Here is a 23,839-nt window from a genome sequence, read left to right as displayed (position 1 = left end):
CCATATGGCATATACTAAAAAAAAATAAATTAAAAAGTGGTCCAATATGCCATGTGTCTCATCCGTTCCCTTCTTTGTTATCTTCCACTTCCACATGCCCTCCCAAATCCACTCATCAAACCCCTCCCAGATTCTGTCACGTGTCCTTTTCGGATCCTCAATCCCAACACGTGTCCATCTTATTGGTCGTTGGATTAAAGGGGTCCTTATCTTAGACGAAATTATTTGAAGATTTGGGAATTTTCTAACTATCTGTACCTAACGGAAACCCAACTCAACAGTCTCTTCCCTTTACAACGTGTTTGTGTTTGTCTCCAATGACGAATAAAGAAAGATACGGTTAAAAATATAACAATGTCAATTACATTTAAAATATGAGTACGTTGATACTAATATTTTGAAAATGTCATAAATACAGTTAAATTTGTTAGAGTCTATCAATAATAAAACTTTGTAGCTTACAAATATTTGATAGTAATTGATAACAGTTTAAAAATATTGTTATATATTTAATTATTATTTTTAAACAAATTGTTCTTATAAATACCCGACAAATAAATACTTGTTTAGAAAAAGAGAGAAGATATATTTTTATTGATATATTGTGATCTAGGTTTTATTTAATCTTTGGATTTTGAATTATTACAAATTTTTTAGGTTTCGAGTTTCATTTTATTTTTGTTTTCAGTTTCAAAAGGTCGTAATTTATTATCTAATATTTGTTTTAGTTGGGTTTTTTTAAAAGTTTTAATTTTTACACTTGATTTTTTAGACGTTAATGTTTGTTAATTAATTTAAATAATAAAAAAAAATATAAGAAGACTCAATTTTAAGAGTATCCTTACCATCATATTTTAAAAGTTATTTTTGTAAATTATGGTCAATTAAATAATATACATACATATCAAAAATTGAAAAAATATATAAAAACAATTTAACTTTCAAAAGTGGATGACCAAACTAAGACAAAATTCAAATCTAAAAAATTAAAACTTTATTCAATAACCCTTTTATTTATTTATTGTTCTTGTAAATGAAAATTAAATTTTAAACCCTAACTTCCACCTCGAAGTCTTTTCTTCATTTGTTATCTATATTTTACGACTAGTTCAAAAAACCAAATCAAAATTTAAAAATTAAAATAAGTTACTTTTAAAAGTGATATTTGTTTATTGAACAAGCACGCGGATCAAATTCAAAATTCATTATAACTTTTCACGATTTTAAGTAAAAAAAGAAAAGTTACAAAAGGGAGAGTTAATAAAAGTTGTAGGGAAGAAATTTGAAAGTAAATGAAAGTCGAATGAAAAGAAGAGAAAAGGTACATAGAATACAAACATATTTGAGGGACACGTGTCAACGTTTTGATAATCTAAGAAAAAAAAGGGTGCAGATATTTTTACAAACCGGATAGGTTAGATATTTTTTAAAATAATATTTTTCAAAACACCGAAATAGGACACGTGTTCCTCACTCCTCAATTGCTGACGCTTCCTCCCGATTCTCTCCTCAAGAACAAGCAATACGATTAAGACGCGTGTCCTCTCCTCTCACCTCATAACAATTTCCTTCACATCACAACCAACCATTAAACCGACACGTTTCGGTTTAAACTCACCCTTTAAGACACATATATATCATCGCCTTCAAAAAAACCTTAAACTATAATTTTTTTTCTTTCCCCCAAAATCTCTAAACATAAAAATTAGTTTTAAAAGGGAAAGAAAAAAGAGAAATGAATGCGAATACTAACCGGAGGTTCAAACCTTCGCCGTCGCCGCAGGGCTCCGAGTCTGACGACTCCGGCATCTTCAACGAGCGGATACTTCTTCTTGTGTTTCGGACGATCAAGTGGGATTTGCGAACGCTTTGCATTACAGCTTCTCTTAATCGAAAGCTTCGAGCCATAGCTGAGAGATTGCTATGGCGAGAACTCTGTTTCAATCGAGCTCCTCGAATGTTAGCTGCATTGACTACTGGAGCTCCCAATGCTCGAGTCGGCGGTGGATGGAACGCGCTTGCTAAGTTGATGTTCTTCTGCTGTGGTTGCCAGTCCAGCCGTCATTTCAAGGTGGCTCAGCCTTTGCCAGGACACTTTGTTCACGAATCGCGCTTCTCCAAAACCTCAGGCCAGAGCTTCCTCACCAAGAAATGCCGGGGAGATTTGCTTTATGTGAGCGATCCTTGTGAGCATTCTAATGGGAGGGATGAGGATAATTTAGGGATTTACAGAGGAATCTTTCGGGGATTTATGAGATCGAAAACTAGGGCATTCTTGATTAAACGAGAGGTGAGGTTGGAAGAAACAACCAGATGCCCCTATTGTGGGGCTCGGGTATGGAGTATGACAACGGCTCGACTCGTGCCAAAGAGCGTGGCGAGGCGGCTTGGGACACACGATGGAGGTCTTGAATATTTTGTTTGTGTGAATGGGCATTTACATGGCTCTTGTTGGCTTGTTCCTTTATCATCAGAGGAGGACGATGGTGGAAACAGCAAGGATGTGGACGATGAAGAGGAGGAGGAGGAGGAGGAAGAGGAGGTGGAGTGTTATGGAGAAGTTGGTGAGATGGGGTTCGATGATCGAACGGTGACGGACGAAAGCAGGAGCTCGAGGGGGGGAGGGCCAGTGCCGACGGGACAGATTAGAACGAAGTTAAAGGTGGGGATGGAGTAGAAACTAGAAAGGATGTTGGATTTGGGAAGAGAATTGTTGTTGAAATTGAAGAGAAAGGATTAGAACAAATTTAGTGGTTAACAAGTGAGCAGCAGATCGAAGATAGATTGGAACATGAAGAAATTGAGTATTTTGGTACGCTGGTTTTGGGGTCAGCATTACTACTTTCAACATAGAATTATGTTTTCCAATACACTGATTGTACTGACTTTCAACATACAATTATGTTTCCAATACACTGATCATCAGTAAGTATTCTTCTAATCACAATCATTTTTCCTTTTTAATTACAACTACTTTCCTCATTTCCCATTTTAGTCATTTTTCTTACTTAAAATACCAATCCAACATTTGTTTTTTGTTACTACACAACATATCCATCTGCTTGTCAATGTTAATTCATGATCGCACTCAAATCTTTCTTTTTCTTCGATCAAATATTGGTGAAAGCTATTATCCAAAATAAACATTAAAGTATATTAATTTTTTAAAATAAAAAGGCAAAAATCTCATCCATAATTGTCATAAGAGTTTGTAAACAGAAGTTGATTTATCGATATATACAGAAGTTGATTTATCGATTTATCTGAAATTATCAAGGGACTAGGGTACGTGTTCCTTTCACATTTTTTATTTTTGTATTTAATATTAATTTTAACATTTTAGATTACAATATATATTAAATAATGTTTGATTGTTAGTTAATTCAGTTTTAATTCAGTTTATGCTACGGTGACTGTGTCCTTTCAAAGTCTCAAGATTATGTGTTCGAATCTTGTCTATTACATTTTTTTTTGTTATATAGAGCCCCTACATATGATTTCTTTTATCCTTCGTTTTTGGACAGTGGTTGAAGACATTCTTTTTTAATTATTTATTTTTCTTGAAACGTGGTTGAAGACATTCTTAAAAACCTAAATTGGTAGTGGATACTAGAATACTAATAATCTAAAATTCTTAACCAAAACTAACCTAACTTAACTGTGATTGGCATGTCCTATCCTATAATTGTACAAAAGAATGAAAAAAAATCCAATGTCTTCTCTTTTCCCACTACCAATAATATCGTACGTCCAGCCCATATCATTTCTCATTGCTATCCTACCACTTCAGATTCATAGCCAAATCTAGAAGCGCTTCTACCAACCTTATTGTACGTTGTTTCTCCTGTTGTTTCAACCTACTTGCCACAGATTCCGCATCAAAACTATCTGCATTTCCATTTTGCACGTCACTCTGAACTGCTCCAACTTCCTGTAGTAATTCATCAACCTCTCTAACAAAGTCTACTCTCAAAAGCGTATTATCAGATTCAACTGCAAGAGATGGCCGTAACGGTCCTTGATGCTACTCATGAAAAAGACATAGGACAAAAGCTGAATTAGCCACATGGTAGACTTAGTTTAGACATCCCTTCAATTTTAACATTAAAAACTGCATTACAAAATTGCACCTTATCAATGTCGAATCCAGCTGGAACAAGAATGCTAAATGGATCCTCTCGCGGAAAGGTATCGACCATGCATTTTCTGCAGGCCTTTAACCATCCTTCATTGTCAAAGCCGTCATACATATTCAGAAGTTCATTGAGGAGTCTCATGGCAGGAGTTGCCTCTCGTTTGAGAATTTCAGTCTAAAATATTGGGAAACTTAGAACTTGAATTATTAGGAGAATCCAGATTATTGCGTTTTTCAAAGTTAAGCAGAAAGGAAAGTAATGAGTTTTTAAAAGTTATGATTGTCTCATTTCCTTAAGGTTTCTTTTAGTGCACGGGACCAAACAAAAAAAAAAAAAAAAAAATTGAACGGAATTTGGAAGAGTTCACTTGTTGTAAAGCAACCCAAAATGAAGAAACTAACGAAATTAGAGGAGATTATTCATTAGATTATTGTTGGTATACAAAGGGAACTTGAATTTCATTGTGTGTGTATATGTATATTTTTATGCAATTTAAAAAAAAAAGAAAATTATTATTTTTGTTAATAAGGTTTCTAGAATCTTAAATCAACAACTTAATCCAAAATCTTAAGCTAATAAGCGAAGACAAATTAAATACTATATCTAACACTCTCCTCGCTTGTGGGCTCGAAATATGAAGAAAGACCCAACAAGTAGAAATGAATATTAAATGGAGAGGAAGTAACGATACATGATCTTGAAAATAGAACTTCACCAGACAACTTACTTTGATATCAGATTCAACCCAAAAGCTTAAGTTAGTAGGTGAAAACAAATTTAAGATTATATCTAAACTGGAAAATGCCGAGTCTAACATATACTATCAGTTAAACTAGCAGCTCTTGATCCTGGAAGTGGAACAAAAGTGGGAGTGAGTTACTTACAATGAGGGCTTCTGGTGCTTCAACACCATTGTCTGGAGGTACTGGGTAGGCTAGAAATTAGCAAAGGGAGCTCTACTACCCCTACATACTTCGAAAACACATATGGGTCCATGGCAATGAGGACATTTTATGCCTACTCCTGCACTTCTACTTTTACATACTTGGGGTTCCTCCTAAAATACTCTTATTCTTCTTGGAACAATGAAGGGAAATAGTTTGATTTGCAGAAACAGAGGGTTGAACTGCCAGTGACCTTAAAAGCTTAAGCTCATGAATTATGAAAGAAATTAATATAACCATTTTTACTCTTCCGTGCTTTTGGACTTGAAATTTTGGGTTAAATCACCACTGAACTTAAAAGATTAAGCTTATGGTTGTAGTATATTTAATTAATATTAATAATTAATATTTTAACACTCTCTCTCATTTATGGACTTGTCAATCATCACTATCATCACTAGACTCGAAAGTTTTAAGCTTATAGATTAGGTAAACTTAATTATATCAAAACTTAAACAGAGAGACTGTGCAGCAACTGAACACAGCAAGACCTATTGGCGCGGGCACAGAATGTGATGGATGCAAGAGGTCTTGATTACTATTCCACGACTCTATGCCTAAACACAGAAGGGTACAGACCAAAGATCAATCTTTCCATGGGGAAGATGGCAAGCTTGGGAGACAATTGGCTCCACATTTAATGGCATCAATGGAGTTTGTTAGCCTGAATAAAGCCCTCTCGAGGTATAAAAGTCGAATAAACAAGAGAATTACAAGTACTTTCAAATTCGTTGGTATTTGACTATTGGGCCAAAGGTGATGATCGATGTGGAGGAATGTATCTACCTATTTGGTGTGCAGGGAGTATGACATGTTTTAAAGAAATTAGATGTAGAATTGAAATAGCAAGGCTAGTATAAAGATTAAGATTAAGAAGTAGCAGTGGCAGTGGCACCACAAATCAAGATTTAATTGAGGTTTTGAAGTTTGATTTTAGGTCGTTTTGTTCTTTAACGGTTGAATCATCTCTTGAAACCTACAAGTTTTGCTCTTACACTTTGCATAGGAAGCTTTCATCTCTATGCTTGTCTCCTTCATTGAGATTGCTTTGCTTGGGTATTTTGAAGACCTTCACCTTTTCACTTTCAGTGTATGATTGATGGCTCGATTGAGATCATCAGTTTCCAGTCTGGTTGGAGATTTTAGAAGCTTATCATCTATTCTTTTGGTCTCTTGGGGTTATAGATGTAGCAGAGTTTTTGTTTTTTTGGAAGACCTCTTCAAGGCTTTCAAGATTAGCCTCCTCCCTCTGTTTGGTTCGACATTTTGGAAGATGTCTTCAGTTTGGTTGGACATTTTGGAGGATCACTTCCTTGGTTTATTAGTGGTCAGAAACTGAGAATGTTTCAGTTTCGACTTCTCTTGTTTGATTTGCATCGTATAACTTCCATGTACTGAGCATCGAAGGAGGATTTCAACGAGTGTTCTTTAAGATCGTAACAAACGTGGCATGTTCAAAAGAGTTTAAAAGATGTTCATACCTCAACCCTTCGATATAGCAGATCAAGACTTCTAACTGCATCCTTTTCATCCTGAAGAAAGAGTCAGTTATAAGTAAGCACATTGAACTCGCCTCCCTCCAAAACAAACAAGTAATTTAAAATTAAAGGAATTTGAAGAAAAACATACATCACAGCGTGCTAAATCAAGCCGATTCCATATGACTAATAGAACAAGCTCCGTTAGTTCCCCTTTCTCGGCAGCTTCCTCAATTTTCTGCATTCAAATTGATGAACTATAGTGTCAGTAAGTTGCTAAGCCACTTTTGCAATAATCTGATTGTCAGAGCTTTATGTGAAAAAGGATACGAAATTGGAAAAATTCAAAGAAAATTCACCATGCATGGCTACCCATGAGTAGAACACTCTAGTCTCTAACCAAACCCAAGAAAATGACCTCAATATCCAGCATTTCAAAAGAACCCAAGTAACAAGTTAGTCACAAGAAATAAGTCTAATCAGCCGATAGTCCGAGACAGATTTATAGTCAACTCTCTTTGGTATAAGACATTTATATGCATCTCATTCAACCCTAAAATCGCTAGGACTCCACTTCAGGTTGGTTGGGTAAAAGTCGCTTATCATGCTTAGTGAACAATGTCGAATAGAATACTAAAAGTTCAATCTCGATTTCCTAAGCTGTAAATAGGCTAGCACAGTTCTTGGAGAGAACTTCAATTATCGAATTTTGTGGTGATGGGCAGCAACTATTGCATGGAAAAATTAGGTATTCTTATCCCCCTAAAGAAGCCGCATAAGCTTACAGTGTTGCAGTTCTCACTTCAGCTCATGTCCTCCAACTCCAAACCCCTCTTGAATGATCCAAGGAGTCATAGACTCATACCCTGCCATGTGGATGATTCTTGATGTCCTCCAGATTTTTGGTGTACTGTCTTTGTCCATAGTCATGGCCCTAATCAAACTAAGTTTACTCCTCGTGCTCATAAATGTTTTTTTGTTGGGTATCCCCTTCACCAGTGAGGTTATAAATGCTTCAATCCTTCTTTCCGAAAATACTTCATCTCCATGGATGTAACATTTCTTGAGGATCAACCTTTCTTCCCAGTTAGCCACCTTCTTGGGGTAAGTACAAGTGAATAGACTAACTGGTCCACATCTTCAGTCCTTACTGACCTTCCTGAACCAATCTTGAGTGCCCATGACACCACAGAACTTCCTGAATCGATCATGGCTGAGAATGACGGGACTGATATGTTAGTTCCAAAGAATAAGGGGTTGCAAGCAGTGATGAAACTTCGACATAAACACAAGAGAGGCTAGAAAAGGTAATAAAAAATCCATTACAAATGAAGAATCAAACAAATCAGGGGATTTTGATATCTCTCTTAACATTGCATTGAGAAAGGGCACCAGGTCTTGCACCAAATACCCCAACAGTTTTGTCATACAATAATTTGTCTCCTGAGTTCAGGGAATTCACAGCCAGCCTTGATACAATAACAATACCAAAAAGCATACATATGGCTATGGAAATTCCTAGGTGGAAGACTGTCGTCATGAAAGAAACATGTGCTCTTGAAAAGAATAATACGTGGGATGTTCGTGTTTTTCCTAAAGAGCATATAACAGTTGGGTGCAAGTGGGTGTTCTAAAATATAAATCAGATGAAACTCTAGACACGTACAAGGCTAGATTTGTAGCAAAAAGGATAAATCAGATGAAACTCTAGACACGTACAAGGCTAGATTTGTAGCAAAAAGGTTTACTTAAACTTATGGGATAGATTATTTTGAGACTTTCTCCTCTGCAAGGGAGGTCCGAGTCCTTCTTTCTGTGTTGCAATTAATAAAGACTAACCTCTCTATCAAGTTGATGTGAAAAATACATTTCTCAATGGTGAATTAGAAGAAAAGGTTTATATGAACCCCCCCCCCCCCCCCCCCCCCAAGCTAAAACTATGTAAACATAAGAAGTCTTTGTATAGTTTGAAACAGTTCCCGAGAGTGATTATTCAAGTATACTATATTTGTTAAGTTCCAAGGTTTCAAATGGTGACACTCTGATCACATGTTGTTTAGAAAAAGGTTAGGGTTTAGGGTTTCATGGAAAATTGTTGTTCTAATTGTCTATATAGTTGATATTGTCTCGTCAGAAGATAAAAAACTAGGGAATCTAAAATATTTCCTTGGAATGGGGTGGGAAGGTATCTCTGTCTCACAATGAAATACATCCTTGACCTGTTAAAAGAAACAAGTGTGACTGGTTGTAGACCTGCTGACACTCCTAATGAATTCAATGCTAAATTAAGAGATTCTGTTGGCAAAGTTCCTGTTGATAAAGAGAGGTATCGATGTCTAGTGGGAAAGTTGATTTACTTATTTCACACTAGACAAGATATTTCTTATGTTGTTAGAATTGTTAGTCAGTTTATGCAGCTAGGAAGAACATATGGAAGTTGTGAATCGGTTTCTGAGATGTTTGAAAAACTCTCCAAATAAAGGTCTAATATTCAGAAAAACTGACACGAAATCCATTGAGGCTCAGTTATTGACAAAAAATCTACCTCTGAGTACTATACCTTTGTATGGAGTAACCTAGTTACTTGGAGAAGTAAGAAGCAAATTGTTGTTACTAGAAGCAGTGTTGAAGCTGAATATAAAGCTATGAGTTAGGGAATCTGTGAAGAAATCTGGTTGAAGAAAGTTTTGTCTGATCTTCACCAAAACCGTGTTTTACCTATGAAACTCTATTCTGATAATAAAGCAGCTATAAGCATACCCAATAATCCTGTACAACATGATAGAACGAAACATGTGGAGATCGACAGATATTTTATAAAAGAGAAACTAGACAACTGCAGTATCTGTATTCCCTATATTTCATCTGACAAGTTCCTGATGTTCTCACCAAAGGGTTACTCAACCCAAGTTTTGACTCATGTATTAGCAAGTTGAGCTTGATTAACATCTACGTCCCAGCTTGAGGGAGAGTGTTGGGAATAAAGGGCTTTGTTCATAGTTTATAACCTCGAGGGTATTCTAGTATTTTACGTTACTCTAAGTTTATTTCCATTTTTTTGTTAAGGCTTGCTAGAGCCTATAAAATTGTCTTTTTCTTGTAACTTTCATCGGGTGTGAAAATAATAAAAGAGACTCTCTATCATAGTTTTTCTCTCCCTGTTCTAGGGATTTTCATTTAACTCGTGTTCTCTTTTCTACCATTTAACAGAATTAATCGCACCAAACACTGTCTAACCAATGAAAGAGGAGCTCCAAATAGATTTGATTAATAAGGAATCAACCCTAGGTAATTTCATTCCTTGAGGGGATGGAATTTTAAGAACAAGGCTGGAACACTATTGAAGTTTGCCTTGAGAGTTCTTTCGTGGTGTTTTTGATTGAAACAAAAGGGAAGAACCTTTGAAGATAAGTCCATGTCTTTTGATTTTTGATTTTTGTTTTTTGATTTTTTTTTTTATTATTATTATTTTTTATTTTTTTTTAGATTTTGCACAGCTGAATGCTCTTGGTGATGCCATAGCTATAGAAAAATCTTTTGTAATTCCCCTTCATCAATGACTCTTTTTGACTGGAAGGTAATTTGTAAGTAGTTTTAATTGGGTGGGGACTATCTCATCCCCTATCTCTTAGGCAGTCTTCTTTGTTTTGTTGCAGAATGCATATTCTAGTTTCTTACAAAAATAATAATAATAATATAACAGAGAAAATCATGGTTTGTGTTTTTTGGATGACTACCTTACCTTTTAGGGCATTTCCAAAGAAGATTGCCCATAAGAAAGAACAAGAAAACTTCATGTTGAATTAAAGATAACGCCTTGTTTTTTGAAAGATCAAGTTAATGATTAAAAGCAGCATGAAATCTACTCCTAACCATCGATTACCTCTTCAACTTCTTCAGCGGCTCTAATAAAGCTTGAAACCAGTTTTCGAGCTTTTCTGACATCTTCTTCTGGAAATTCTTTCAGACGCATTCCAATTTCACGATATTCTTCTACCTTTCTGTCCTCTTCTTCATCTTCCTCTTGACGCCTTCGATGTAACTCCTTCGTCTTCTCTCTTTGACGAGCTTGCCATTCCTAACGTAGAACAGGTTAGTATCTGATTTTTAACCCTTTTTCTTTATAGTTTAATTTATAAAAATAAAAAATTAAAAAAAAAAAACAACACAAACATGATATTTCATTAAAGAAAAATACAAAAGGGGAGGAAAGCCAACCCAGCTAAACGAGGCTACAAGAAAACCTTCTAATTAGCCAGAGTGTGTATACTAAAAAAAGCTTTGCAAAAGTTTATATGGCGATAGAAAACTGTGTTTAATTATTTTTAATTAAGCCCTTTGTATGGCCCACAGCTTTAGCTTATTCTAAGTTCCCACAGAAAAACATAAGATAAAACTGCAGTGAATGAAAAGGTGGAAGAGATTCTTCGTTACTATTCCACGACACAAATAAGGGGGGTCAATTGAATAAGGATGACCTCTTTGAACTTTATCAATGATATTGGTGCTACTAAAGCTGCTGTCCAAAGGAAAAGTTTAATCTTTTTAGGACATAATTCTTCTCAGATCAAGTTGCAAAAGTCCAGGGCCAAAATTCTTCTCCCTTCGTGGAGGACTAAAGAGGCTGATTATGACTCAAAAAAGGCAGAGTTTTAGAACTTCCACAATAGAAAAACATCACTACTCGACCCAGCCTAACATTTTCCAGCAACGAAGTAAGGATGTCCAAGTTATCCATTTCTTAGTCGAAAAAGAGATTTTTTCTTCTTAGTCATCCAGGGCAGCACATGTTATACTTTGCTATCAGTGTTTGACTAACAAATTTCTGTCAGATAATATTGTGAAACGATTAGAAAAAGTACACATATTAATCACTTTTTTTAACCAAAATCCAAACCACAATTCTTTGACCAACATATTTCCTTTCTAATGGTCAGTTAATATAGAGAAACGTATCGATCACCTCAAATGGCTATCACACTGTTTTGACTACCTCGATGAAATCTACCCACCCTCCCTCAAAAATAAATTAATGAAATCAAACATAATTTTCATCTGTCGGCTTTGTAAAATAACCTTTCAACTCATTTTTCTATAAATCCGTTGTACTGTCTCTCCCTCTCTTTCACCCCTGCTCCATTGCTCTTCACCGTTCTCATGGTCACAAACTCGAGGAGAAGCATTTTAACAAAAAAAAAAAAAAAAAAAAAAAATTGGTAGAACAGGAAATCTCCCCTAAAATCGCCAAGTATAGCGATTGTCTTTTTATTTATTTTCGAAAATGGTTCAGCTTCAACTGGGTATTGACAACAAGTGCGTGTCACAAGAAAAATTCATCACTTTCATTTCTGTAATTCTTCGTGCTTTTGCCCTGCCCCAGTACCAGAAAATAGAAAATACCAGATAACACCCACAATTGTAAACAAGAAGATATAGAGGAAGAAGCAGAAGCTGAATCAAGCAAAAAAAGAAAACTAGATAAACACATACATCATCGTAATACTCTTTAGGGAGCCCATCAATAAGCGGCTCTTCTTTGCTCAAACTCCTCCGTAAAACTGGGCATCAAACGGTCACGAAAATGAAAAGTTAGGATGAAAATTTGTCGATGAAGAAGAGTGATTGAAAGAGGGCTAACCAAGACCAGATGAACAGCGGTGGGAGGAAGGAGATGTCCAAAGCTTTGGTAAGATTGGGGTAGTGGAGAGCAATGGTGGAAGTGATGAGAACCTCAAGCAAAGTAACTGTGCCTCCATTTTTTAGTTCCCAAACAAACAAACAAAGCGAACGTGAAAGTAAGAACGCTCAACAAACCCAATAAACAAAAGAACATATCAATGGAAATTAGCAAAGTAGTATAGTTTTGGTTTTCGTTTACAAAAGCAGGCACAATTTTTAAGAACTTGTAAAACTATTTTTTTGGGTCAATTTTGGATGAGATCAACAACATGGAGATTTAAAAATTAATTAAGATTGGGAAGAATTTGGTGCAAGATTTGGAAGTTTTGATTTTTTTTAGAAGATTAAAAAATTAAATAAGATCGGGGAAGATTTGAAAAATGGGAGAATCTCGATCTAATTATCTCTATAAAACCCAAAACAATTAATAAGTTGGAAAACTTTAATATTTAAGTGAAATTTCGGTGGTTTATCTAAATAGAATTGATCAAGAAAAACAGATTTACAAATTTTAAAAGAATGTGCTACTTTTGAAAACGAAAAGTAAAAGTGTGCTACATTTATCATTTTTTCATGTTTTCATATAATATTAAACCACAAAATCATCTAAAAGCTTAAGCTAGTGGTTGAAGGTAAATTTAATTATATATCACCAACATATAACTTTAATTATAGATGCATTTGTGTTATTGATCACATGTGTATTTTCAACCTTGAGGTATATCTTAGCTTGGGGTTTAGGTATTGAACTTCTTTTCTTCTCTTTGAGATTTGTTGTTCTTAAACATTGTGATTCTTCGATATGGTTTTATTCTTCAATCTTGATTATGTGAATAATCTAACAAATCTACAATGATATTCGATTGATTGAGTTAGAATTTCGCTTCTAATACACCATTGTTAGGGTGAGATCGCTTAGAAGTAACAAGTTAAAGTTGGATTGAGAAGTATTCTACCATCTAACTTTGATAGCTTTATTAAATTAGTAAGTGGAAATCGATTAGTAATTAAGTTAATGTGATTTCAAGTTCTAAGTGAGAGTGTGTAAGTTAAGCTTATTTGTTCACGATGCATCTTTAGATAAATAAATGATAATAAAAGAAAGAAGTATCGACACTCTTATACCTAAGGTTCTCGTAATTGATTGATTTCAACATCTCATGCAATTTTCTTACTCTCGTACAATTCACTTCACATTGTCTTGATTGCTTGTTTATTACACACATTTGGTTACTTCAACTCAAACTTCAAGAGGTAAGATTCCTTTCGTTGATATGAATTTCATATTTAACTTCAAATTAAGACAAGCAAATTGCATAACTGATTTTTACGAAGTAAATTTGAATGCAACATTCATGTTTCAATCACACACTTGCATTTTTTTATATGTATGATAAGGTTCAAATTGCATAACTGATTTTATTTCTAAAACTATTTTTTTGTTTGTTTAACGAGGCCTTATTTACTTAGTCTTTCAAGTAGTTAACTACCAATAGTTTTCGTTATCTCGAATAGCATACAACAAAAATGGCAACAGTTGAAAATCTATCTACATGGAGGAGAATAAACTTTTGGGATAGGGAGCTAGAGAAGAAAGACAAAAGAAAATAGAATAAAGCAACACAAATTAATATAAAATTATTATAATAATTGTTATTTTAATATCACGTCATTTTTTCGTCAGCCAACTAACAATCAACTTTGACATATGTACCATTTAGAACTATTTTTCAAATCTCAAAAACTTGAGTGTCATTTATGAAACCTCAAATACCAAATAGACAATAACATCAAACCTCAAGTACCAAGGGACCAAAAGTTCATTTTGCTTTAAGTTTTAAAACTAAAAAAAAAATATATTTAAAAATATATAATTATTATAAAACAAAGAGCGTGTTTGAAATGACTTATAAAAATACTTATTTTTATTTAAACCCTTTTGATAAATACTTCTAAAAGTGTTTTTGTTAAACAATTTCAGAGATTGGTTGGAAAATAGTGTACAAAAGTGGATCGACAAACTTTTCGATTCTTAAAACTAACACCCAATTAGGGTTGAAGGATAGTAACAAATGGTTAATTACAATTCTAATCCTAATCCCCAGCTAAACCCAACGAATATATAAATTTTTATAATCCACTCCACTCCTTCACTCCTCAAGCATGTTCTAAGTGTCTAATTTAGTTCAAACTTTCAATTTAGTGTATACAAAGTCATTTAACTTCTTTTTGTGTGTGTGATCTATTTGAACATATTAAATTGCAATGTAGATACTAAATTCAAAAAACTATAATACAAAGACCAAACTATAATTATAACATTTCAAAGTTTAGAAATAGTCACAAAATTCAATAATACATGAACTAATTAATACAAATTAGAATCTGAATCATTACTTTTATAGTGCCTTTAACCAATTGAATATAATTTGCATGAATGCAAATGTGGATCTTCGATACTTTTTTGTCATCTGTTTATTGAGTTCAAACCTTCTTCCTAAACTACCGTAATCTGCATCGCATAGAACAAAAAGGAATACAAATAAAGCCTACGAGTTTTTAGCCAAAAGTGATAGCTACCTATGCTTATCCACAACAGCAGTACGAACCATATGCATATATGAAAGTTACATTACAGTGGGTTAATGATGCCAATGGAAGCCTGCGTTAGTTGATGCTTCGAGTTTTTCTAAACAAAAACTCATCACCAATTGGCTACTCATATTTTCATGTTAATCAAATCTCAGTACCATTTAAAATCCACCTTCAATAATGAGCTCAGCTGCTGCACCCATTGCATTTACCCCACCACTTTCCAGTAATGCGAGACCCAATTCTTCCTCGTTCAACTGCCTTAATCCATTGCTCAACCTTGTCAAGACGTTCAAATCTACCTCGAGCAACCACCTCGGTGCACAACGAACTATCAAACTCACAAACCCAGAAACATAAGCTCGCCAAGTAGCCCAATCACAACCAATTGAAAATTTTCCGTCCAATGCGCTTGCTAGAAATTCTAGGTAGGAGTCGAGAATCTTTGCCCGCCTCTTTGATGCTGACGATGATGAGTCTATGCCCCATGAAAACGTTCCACATAGTACTGAAAAGAATGCAAGTGCATAGCCTCTAAGCACAGCAACCATACCTCCATAATTTACACCTTCACGCTCTACTGAATGGACTGATAAAAACCAAGATGGCAAGATTTCTTTAAACAAAGATTGGACCAAACCTGATCCACCGGATATCCAAACTAAAGAAGCTGCCAGGGAAGCTGCAAGTTTAACACGGGCCATTGCAGAAGCGAAAGAAACCTGTTCATATCTCATTCCATACTTAGTCTTCTTTAGTTTTTCAGCCTTCTCCTTTGGTAGCCCACTAACTGCAATATCTCTGACAGAGAGCATTAAGAGAGAGACAATCTCCTCCACCATGAACAAAACATCTCTCACAGATCGATGGACTCGCAGATAGAGAATCCCAGGAGCCACTGGGGACATCCCTCCTAAAACGTGAGAGCCAAAACCATGACCAAGGAGAGTGCCTACACCTCCACTGCTGTTTCCGTTAGAGTTGCCTAAACCGAGAGTTGAAGTGAAACAACTCTTAAGCAGCTGGACAACAGCATCACTGTTATGATGAAAAACAGTGCGAGAGGCAGAGAACACAAGGAAATCATTCCATCTCTTCACCTTTTGAGCCCATAATGAAGCTATAATAGGTGTGCAAGGCCATGAACAGCTAGCAGCTAGTGAACTTAACGCTGGGCCAACTAGGGCAAGAAGGCGTTCGGAGGCTTTATCTAGTTTGTAAGTTATTGTGAGGCTTATTAGGGCAGCCAAGGGTAAAGGAAGCATAGCAGGAGAACTTCCACCTGCAAATAGACAATTCAGGCTCAATTTTAGATTGAAAAGAAAACCCATGCAATGCAATACTAATTCAAGCCATCATTAATGCGCATCAAGAATATTTTACCTACAGCAAGACAAGGGACATCAACACCAGTTGCAGCAAGAATCTTTTTTATCTGTTGCTCAACGATGGACAAAGTTGCAGCAGGACTAGGCCAGTCAGTTCCGTTCATAAATGCTGGCTTCCATATACCCCGTGTAACTTCAGCTGAAAAGTAGCTAACAATAGTTGCAAATGATGCGGGTAGAAAATCAGCAAGGTCTTTGAGTCCTGAAACATAGAGGTAAAGAACTTACCAAGAAGACCAACAAAAGACCGTTCCTATATAGAATCTGAGAAAATCTCTTTTTTTTTTTTTTTGTTCTTTTAAGTCGTAAAAACTAAAAAGGGTACAGATATGGATTCATCAAAGAGCCCGCGGTACACAAATTCACAATCTACAAAGATAGCCAAGCCAAGCTGAATGGAAACAAAAGCAACAAAAGATTTACCTTGTGAGCAAATTAGATTGGAGAACCGAGCCGATGGACAAAAACTAACCAAACTGAGTTTGGTTGGTTCAGTTAATGGCTTTAATGGTTGGTCGTCAGTTTTCTAAATTGAAAAAATGACCGACTGACCGAAAAATCTGACAGCCAAAACCACACACCAGTTGAAAATCCTATTATAAAAATTATTATTTGAAAAAATTTCAATTTCTAATCTTCTCTCCTCCATCTGCTCCCGTCTCCCTCACGTCCATCTTTCATTTTTCTCATCTTTCTTCATTTTTTTCTATCTTCTTTCTGATTTTCTTTTCTTCAATTACAAGTGACAACATTTCTCCCCAATCTTTTTCTTGCCAGAATCCCACTGATCAGTACTGTCGGCACCACCCCACAACTGTGGTTTTTTTCTCCCTAATTTTTCCTTCTCATCCTCCTATTCCTCTTCTCTTTCTGTTCTCCCTCTGAAAACCAGTGCCACCACATTATGCGTCTCTCCTTCACAACAGTACAGCTCCGGCGAAGTTTCACCCAAGACTTACCAACCGTTCGTGTAGTCGGTCTGTCAGTTCCATAGACAATATCAAAATCAAAAACCACCAACCGTTCGTGTGAACTCCAAGAAGCGTCATTTCTAAGAGAGAGAATAGAATATTTAGGGCACTGGGTTTCAAAACAGTGCATTGAGGCAAATGATGAAAAGGTTCGGATAATGTTGGAACAGTTTGGGTACGAAGAAGTGAGGAGACATGAAGCTGAAAAGGATGAAGGAGGAGGGGGGAGGGTTATTTGAGAGAATGGCTTGGCTTGCGAAAGAGAGAGGAGAAAACAGTTGGATTAGAGGGACTAGATTTCGTGTGTGAGTGAAAAAGCTTGTGTGAGAGGGACACATTGGGGCTGATGGGACCGGTTGGGCTGTCAAAGGTGGAGAATGATGTGATAAGGCAACTGTTGCGAGAGGAATAATAGGCAGGAAAATTGGATTTAGTTGGACACTGCAATAGCTTTCTAAGGAGAAAAGACGGCAGACAGCAACAAGATTGGGCCAAGAATCCATAATTTTTCCTCTTTTGAAAGGATGGTATTAGTGATCTACTTTATTATTAATGAAATGGCATTCAGTTTAATTGCAAATCACAACAAATGGACGTCATTTTCATATTTAATCATTAAGAATAGAATAGACAAAAAAAAAAAGAAATTATATGCTAAGTAGTAAATTAGTATCTCTTGTTTCTTATTAAAAGAATGTTTTAGACTTGCCTGTAGCCAAATCACGGGGGGACAATCGTCCATGAGCACAGGCAGTAAGAGCAGCATCAAGAACAAAGGGAGTTGCTTCAAGGATGTCCCATGCAGGCACTTTAAGCTTAATGGAGGCCTCTTCATTTGCAGATCCAGAGGAGTTGCTGCTTCCTGAAGTTGTTGAAGTCAAAGACTGACCACCACGATTTATCTTCCGGAACATCATAGTCAAGAGAGCATCAACAATTTGAAGAACTGGGGCCCCAGGTACAAGACCAGAGAGAATGGAAGCAATACATTCTTGATGTTGCCGGTACCAGCCTTTCAATTTTGGAAAGGAATCCATGAATATAGGTTGTAGCGAAAATTTCAATAATTTTGACAGTCTTCTTGCTTTAAGTCGATCATTAGGTGACTTTCCAAAAGATGCTAACTGAGAATTCCGAACCAATAACAGATACTCAGGAGTTAGTTGAGATCCCACAGGTCGTGCATCACCCTTCACATTTTCAACAGGTGGGTGATGAAACCGCCACAACCTCAATAGAAGTGTAAATGCCAAGGAGAATACTGCATGACAAGTAAGCTCTTCCCCAGATGTAAGGATCCATGACTTGGGAGGACTTGATCCAAAAGCTTCGCAGATTGGCATTAATTGACCTGCAAGTAGAGGAACCTGGCATCAAACAGCAAAAAGAAAAGAAAAGAAAGAAAGGAATAAGGTCACAACACAATGAAAACCATAGTTTCTCAATTAGTTTGTTAAATCATCTCAGTCCTACGTGACAAAAATCAAATATTCTCAGAATCATTGAAGGATAAACATTATTAAACAAAAATTCAATCAAATGATTGTTTGAATGCTCATATAAGATTCTTTTTTCCACTGTCAATGGGCCTCAATCCCACCTATCAGAAGCCAGGCATCAAATCCTGCTAAAATTTCTCTGAAATAATTCAGCTCTCAACCTTGACTTATAATGCCAATTAATGGCGCATAATTTCACATATTAAACCACTCCCAAGCTTGCACACAATCTTATATAAAAACATAACTTCAAATACAGGAGCTTATAAGTAGGGTCATATAGCCAGACAACATTCTTACCATCCCATGCAAGGAAAAAATCTGCACGCAATCAACTGATGATATTCCAACCAGTAGAACATTCAGAAATGGGGCATAGTCGATCAAATAGCTATCACTTCCAGAGTAATCTGTAGGAATTGGTGGCAACAATAATCTGGATATAAATAGAGCAGCATGTTCCTAGGAAAAAATATGAGATGAGAGGGGATGCAAAATTAAATTTTGATAAAGGAGAAGAGAGCATTACATAGTGACATACAAATCATAAGCATCAACTGTCACTCACTTGTAGATACCAGCCTCGAACAAGCGATGCCCCACACAAAATGGAAGCTGCAGATATCTTCTCATCGCCTGAACCATTTATCGCAATCTCATAGATCTTCTCAATCTCTGCTAAGCTTCCATCAACATGAGCTAAAGTCAAATTTAATTGCCATACTGATACAACTGGGTAAAATTATAAGGCATCTGATATAGGTTTGTGAAGTAGATAAAATGTCACAAATGAATTATGATAATAACGAGAAACCAATTTTTCATTGAAGAGATGAAAAGACCCCAGTGCTTAAAGATACAAGCTCCTACGGGAGAAGACAGAAATAAAAGATTAAAAAAAAAGGAATAAGAACATAAAACCAGTAAAACAATACAAAAATTGAACTAAGGAAACATAAAAGCTTCCCATTGAAACAAATCAAATGTCTTACAATGTGATGTAGAACATCTCCCTTCTTGATGTTTCTTGAATTTTATCCTAGAAGAGGGGTTTGAATTACCATTTTTATAGTTTTGGATTAATTACCAATTTTGTATCTTGAGTTAGTTATAACTAACTCAACTCCAAGTTAAACTAACTCAACCCCAAGTTAGTTTAACAACTGTAATCTCCAGCCTATAAAAAGGCTTCTCATTTTCATTAATAAGACATCAAAAAAAAGAGGCATTATACATACAGAATTCTAACTTTGCAGTCACTGCATCAATTGGTATCAGAGCGTGATCCTAGCTCACTCTTCCCTAAAAAAAAAAACTTGGATCCTACCACTCTTATCCATGGACGCGGAAGCCTCCTTCAACCAATGCTTGCAGTTGGTAGAACAAGCTGTTGAAGAACTTCGAAAAGGGCAGTCGGATATACAGCAATCGTTAGTAGAATTAACAAACCTTTTTTTCCGATTTCATGTCCAACCTTTAGAAGAAGCAATTCAGCCCCCAAGAAACCCGATTACAGCAAACCAAGAAAGACAAGAAAGACCAAGAAACCCAATTGCAGCAGACCAAGAAAGACAAGAAAGACCAAGAAATCCTGCTGTAAACCAAGAACTACTAAGAAATCAACCTATTCACACCCACAATAATTGATTGTATGGAAACAACGTACCTGGACATTTCTTAGACGATTTTGACTCTTCCGATGAAGACAACTTGCTGAACATTCATCAAGAACCTCAACAAAGGCTTGGACTTCGACCATACTTTCAAGAAGATCAAGAAATACGTATGAAAGTGGATCTCCCTACCTTCAATGGTCGAATGGACGTGGAGAAGTTTCTTGATTGGATCAAGAACGTATAAATTTTTTTTGACTATGCCAATACACCCGAACACAAGAAGGTCCGATTAGTTGCTCTCAAACTTCAAGGTGGCGCAAGCGCTTGGTGGGATCAATTACAAAACAATAGACGATTATTCGGTAAACAATCAATAAGAAGTTGGCCAAAGATGTTACGTCTAATGAAGAAAAGATTCTTACCAATCAACTATCAGCAACTACTTTACAATCAGTATCAACAATGTCATCAAGGGTCACAAAGCATCATGGATTATACAAAAGAATTCTATCGACTTGGCGCTCGAAATAATCTTCCCGAAACAGAACACCAACAAATTTCCAGGTTTATTCATGGTCTACGAGATGAGATTAAAGATATTGTACACTTACATCCTTTAACTTTTCTTTCAGATGCCATCTCCTTAGCTTCCAAGATTGAGGATAGTGAAGAGATCAAGAAAACCAAGAATTCTCAAAGAAAGAACAATTGGGACAAACAACAAAGAACTAACCTAACTAATTCATTTAGAAACTTTCAACAAGGAAGTTCATCCACAACTTCACAGCTCGCCAAGAAAGATGAAAATTCATCAAAGATTCCAGCCACTAAACCAGGTGAGAATAACGCAAAGAAGAAGGTTGACAACATTTATAACCGTCCTACTTTGGGTAAATGTTTCAGGTGTAGACAACAAGGGCACCTCTCCAACGAGTGCCCTCAAAGGAGAACTTTGACAATTGAAGAAGGACAAGAAGATAATGACTCGGATGACATCTTTGAGATTTCAACACCGGATGAAGGAGATCAACTATCTTGTGTCATTCAGAGAATTCTTTTCACCCCTACGGCTGGACAAATACCTCAAAGGAATTCCCTCTTTCGAACAAGATGCACCATTAACGGTAAAGTGTGTCAAGTTATCATTGATAGTGGTAGTAGTGAAAATTTAGTATCTAAAAAACTAGTTTCTGCCCTAAATTTGAAAACTGACCCACACCCGAATCCCTATAAGGTTAGTTGGATCAAAAAAGGGGGCGAAGCTACTGTTAGTGAGGTTTGTACTATTTCTTTGTCAATAGGACAGCACTATAAAGACCAAATAATATGTGACATTCTTGATATGGATGCTTGCCACATCCTTTTAGGAAGACCTTGACAATATGACACAGATTACATTCATAGAGGAAGATCTAACACTATTGAGTTTGATTGGATGAGTCGTCGTGTAGTTCTTTTACCTATAGGCAGCTCCACCGACACAAAAGCTAACCCTAGTAAAGGAAAACAACTTTTTTCTGTAATTAAGGGTAAAAAGTTCCTGCCTTCAAAAATAACACCTATCTTAGCCTTTGTCATTAAAGGAAACAGCAGTGAACCTTCAGAAAACTACCTACCTAGTGAGATATCAAACCTTCTAACCAAATTTCCAAACATTATAGAACCAACCACTTCTCTGCCACCTCTTAGAAATATACAACACACTATAGATTTAATGCCTGGTAGTACCTTACCTAATTTGCCACATTATCGCATGAACCCTAGAGAGTACAAAATATTACATGAACAAATAGAAGAGCTTCTTAACAAAGGTCATATCCAACCTAGCCTAAGTCCTTGTGCTGTCCCAGCTCTACTTGTACCAAAAAAAGATGGTAATTGGAGACTTTGTGTAGATAGTAGATCTATAAACAAAATTACAATCAAATATAGGTTTCCCATACCTCGTGTATCCGACCTCCTTGATCAATTAGGTAAAGCTTCCATCTTTTCCAAAGTAGATCTTAAGAGTGGCTACCACCAAATTAGAATTAAACCAGGGGATGAGTGGAAAACAGCCTTTAAAACCACTGAAGGATTGTTTGAATGGTTAGTTATGCCCTTTGGTCTTTCTAATGCCCCTAGCACCTTTATGAGATTGATGAACCAAATCCTACAACCTTTTTTGAATCAATTCATTGTGGTATACTTTGATGACATACTCATTTATAGCTCATCTAGGGAAGATCACCTAAAACACATCCAACTACTTTTTACAGCCTTACAAGAAAATGAATTACAAATTAATCTAAAAAAATGTGAATTTTTGTGCTATAGTATTCATTTTCTTGGATTTATCATAGGCTGTGATGGTATTTCTGTTGATCCCAAAAAGATTGACTCTATTAGTTCTTGGCCACAACCAAAAACTCCAAAAGATATTCAATGCTTTTTAGGTTTAGCTTCTTTTTATAGAAGAAGTTCATCAAGAATTTCAGCACCATAGCAGCACCTTTGACAAACTGTTTAAAGAAAGGCAGTTTCCAATGGGGACAAGTAGAAGAAGACAGTTTCTGTAAATTAAAATTAGCCTTAGCTAGCCCCCTGTTTTAAAACTACCAAACTTTGATAAACCATTTGAAGTCACTGTAGATGCTTTGGGTTTAGGTATAGGAGCTGTCCTTAGTCAAGAAGGTCACCCTTTAGAGTATTTTAGTGAAAAATTAAGTACTTTCTAGAGCAAAATTGGAGTACCTATGAACAAGAACTATATGCCCTAGTGCGTGCTCTAAAACAATGGGAACATTACCTACTTGCTAATACTTTCATCTTGCTCACTGACCACTTTTCTCTTAAATTTCTGAACTCCCAAAAAACAATTAGTAGAATGCATGCCCGATGGCTACAATTCTTGCAAAGATTTGATTTTGTGATTAAACATACTTCGGGTAAGTCTAACCAGCCGAAAAGGTGGTATACTTCTCACCACCCTCCAATCTCAAATAATTGCTTTTGATCACCTTCCTACACTGTACCCTACTGATATTGATTTTAGAAGTATTTGGGAAAATTGCTCTAACCATAAACCTTGTAAAGATTACCACATTGTTAATAGTTTTCTCTTTAAAGGTGATGTTTTGTGTGTCCCTCATACATCTTTAAGAGAAGCAATAATTAAAGAAACACATTCTAGTGGATTAGCAGGACATTTTGGCAGAGACAAAACTTTGGCTGCAATTAGCTCTAAATTCTTTTGGCCACAACTCAATAGGGATGTTACTAATTTCATCAAAAGATGCTCCATTTGCCAAACAGCCAAAGGTAACTCTCAAAATACAGGTTTGTACACTCCTTTACCTATTCCTTCTACAATTTGGGAGGATTTATCTATGGATTTTGTTTTAGGATTACCAAGAACCCAAAGGGGCCATGATTCTGTTTTTGTAGTTGTAGATCGCTTTAGCAAAATGGCTCATTTTATTCCTTGCAAAAAAACTTCTGATGCTTTGAATATAGCTAACTTGTTTTTTCGAGAAATTGTTAGATTGCATGGAATT

At 35.9% G+C, this 23,839-nt stretch overlaps 3 protein-coding genes across 4 annotated transcripts in view; 1 reads left to right on the top strand and 2 right to left on the bottom strand.

Annotated features, from left to right (window-relative positions):
• The first annotated feature begins 1,370 nt into the window (after positions 1-1,370).
• Positions 1,371-10,281, top strand: LOC101211983 (EID1-like F-box protein 3). The gene is made up of 2 exons (XM_004140169.3): positions 1,371-2,925; positions 9,769-10,281. The coding sequence occupies exon 1, from the start codon at positions 1,736-1,738 to the stop codon at positions 2,675-2,677; it is 942 nt and encodes a 313-aa protein (XP_004140217.1). The 5' UTR covers positions 1,371-1,735; the 3' UTR covers positions 2,678-2,925; positions 9,769-10,281.
• On the bottom strand, positions 3,528-12,395 carry LOC101220904 (protein PALE CRESS, chloroplastic). Its single transcript, XM_004140038.3, has 7 exons — positions 12,197-12,395; positions 12,049-12,116; positions 10,442-10,636; positions 6,710-6,796; positions 6,562-6,612; positions 4,131-4,310; positions 3,528-4,024 (listed from the first exon to the last, which is right to left on the bottom strand). The coding sequence occupies exons 1-7, from the start codon at positions 12,312-12,314 to the stop codon at positions 3,779-3,781; spliced, it is 945 nt and encodes a 314-aa protein (XP_004140086.1). The 5' UTR covers positions 12,315-12,395; the 3' UTR covers positions 3,528-3,778.
• Positions 12,396-14,566: 2,171 nt separating this feature from the next.
• The window catches only part of LOC101211746 (mediator of RNA polymerase II transcription subunit 33B), a 31,537-nt gene continuing 22,264 nt past the window's right edge, over positions 14,567-23,839 (bottom strand). For both annotated transcript variants that reach the window (XM_011659211.2, XM_031886603.1), the window contains exons 8-12: positions 19,256-19,370; positions 18,988-19,149; positions 17,898-18,555; positions 16,213-16,419; positions 14,567-16,111 (exon numbers count right to left, since the gene is read on the bottom strand). In XM_011659211.2, the coding sequence (XP_011657513.1) occupies positions 14,991-16,111; positions 16,213-16,419; positions 17,898-18,555; positions 18,988-19,149; positions 19,256-19,370 (2,263 nt within the window). In that variant the 3' untranslated portion in view covers positions 14,567-14,990. The remainder of the gene's footprint in view (positions 16,112-16,212; positions 16,420-17,897; positions 18,556-18,987; positions 19,150-19,255; positions 19,371-23,839) is intronic.

Source organism: Cucumis sativus, chromosome 6 (genome assembly GCF_000004075.3).
Source record: "Cucumis sativus cultivar 9930 chromosome 6, Cucumber_9930_V3, whole genome shotgun sequence".
Taxonomy (NCBI): domain Eukaryota; kingdom Viridiplantae; phylum Streptophyta; class Magnoliopsida; order Cucurbitales; family Cucurbitaceae; genus Cucumis; species Cucumis sativus.
This window is presented reverse-complemented; position numbering and strand designations above follow the sequence as displayed.

Excerpts from the sequence above, each read along its gene's own strand:
- LOC101211983 (XM_004140169.3), top strand. The coding sequence starts at position 1,736 with ATGAATGCGAATACTAACCGGAGGTTCAAACCTTCGCCGTCGCCGCAG.
- LOC101220904 (XM_004140038.3), bottom strand. The coding sequence starts at position 12,314 with ATGGAGGCACAGTTACTTTGCTTGAGGTTCTCATCACTTCCACCATTG. Across the intron at positions 10,637-12,048 it reads CTAAAGAGTATTACGATGAT|GAATGGCAAGCTCGTCAAAG; the intron begins GTATGTGTTTAT and ends GTTCTACGTTAG. Across the intron at positions 6,797-10,441 it reads CCGCTGAAGAAGTTGAAGAG|AAAATTGAGGAAGCTGCCGA; the intron begins GTAATCGATGGT and ends ATTTGAATGCAG.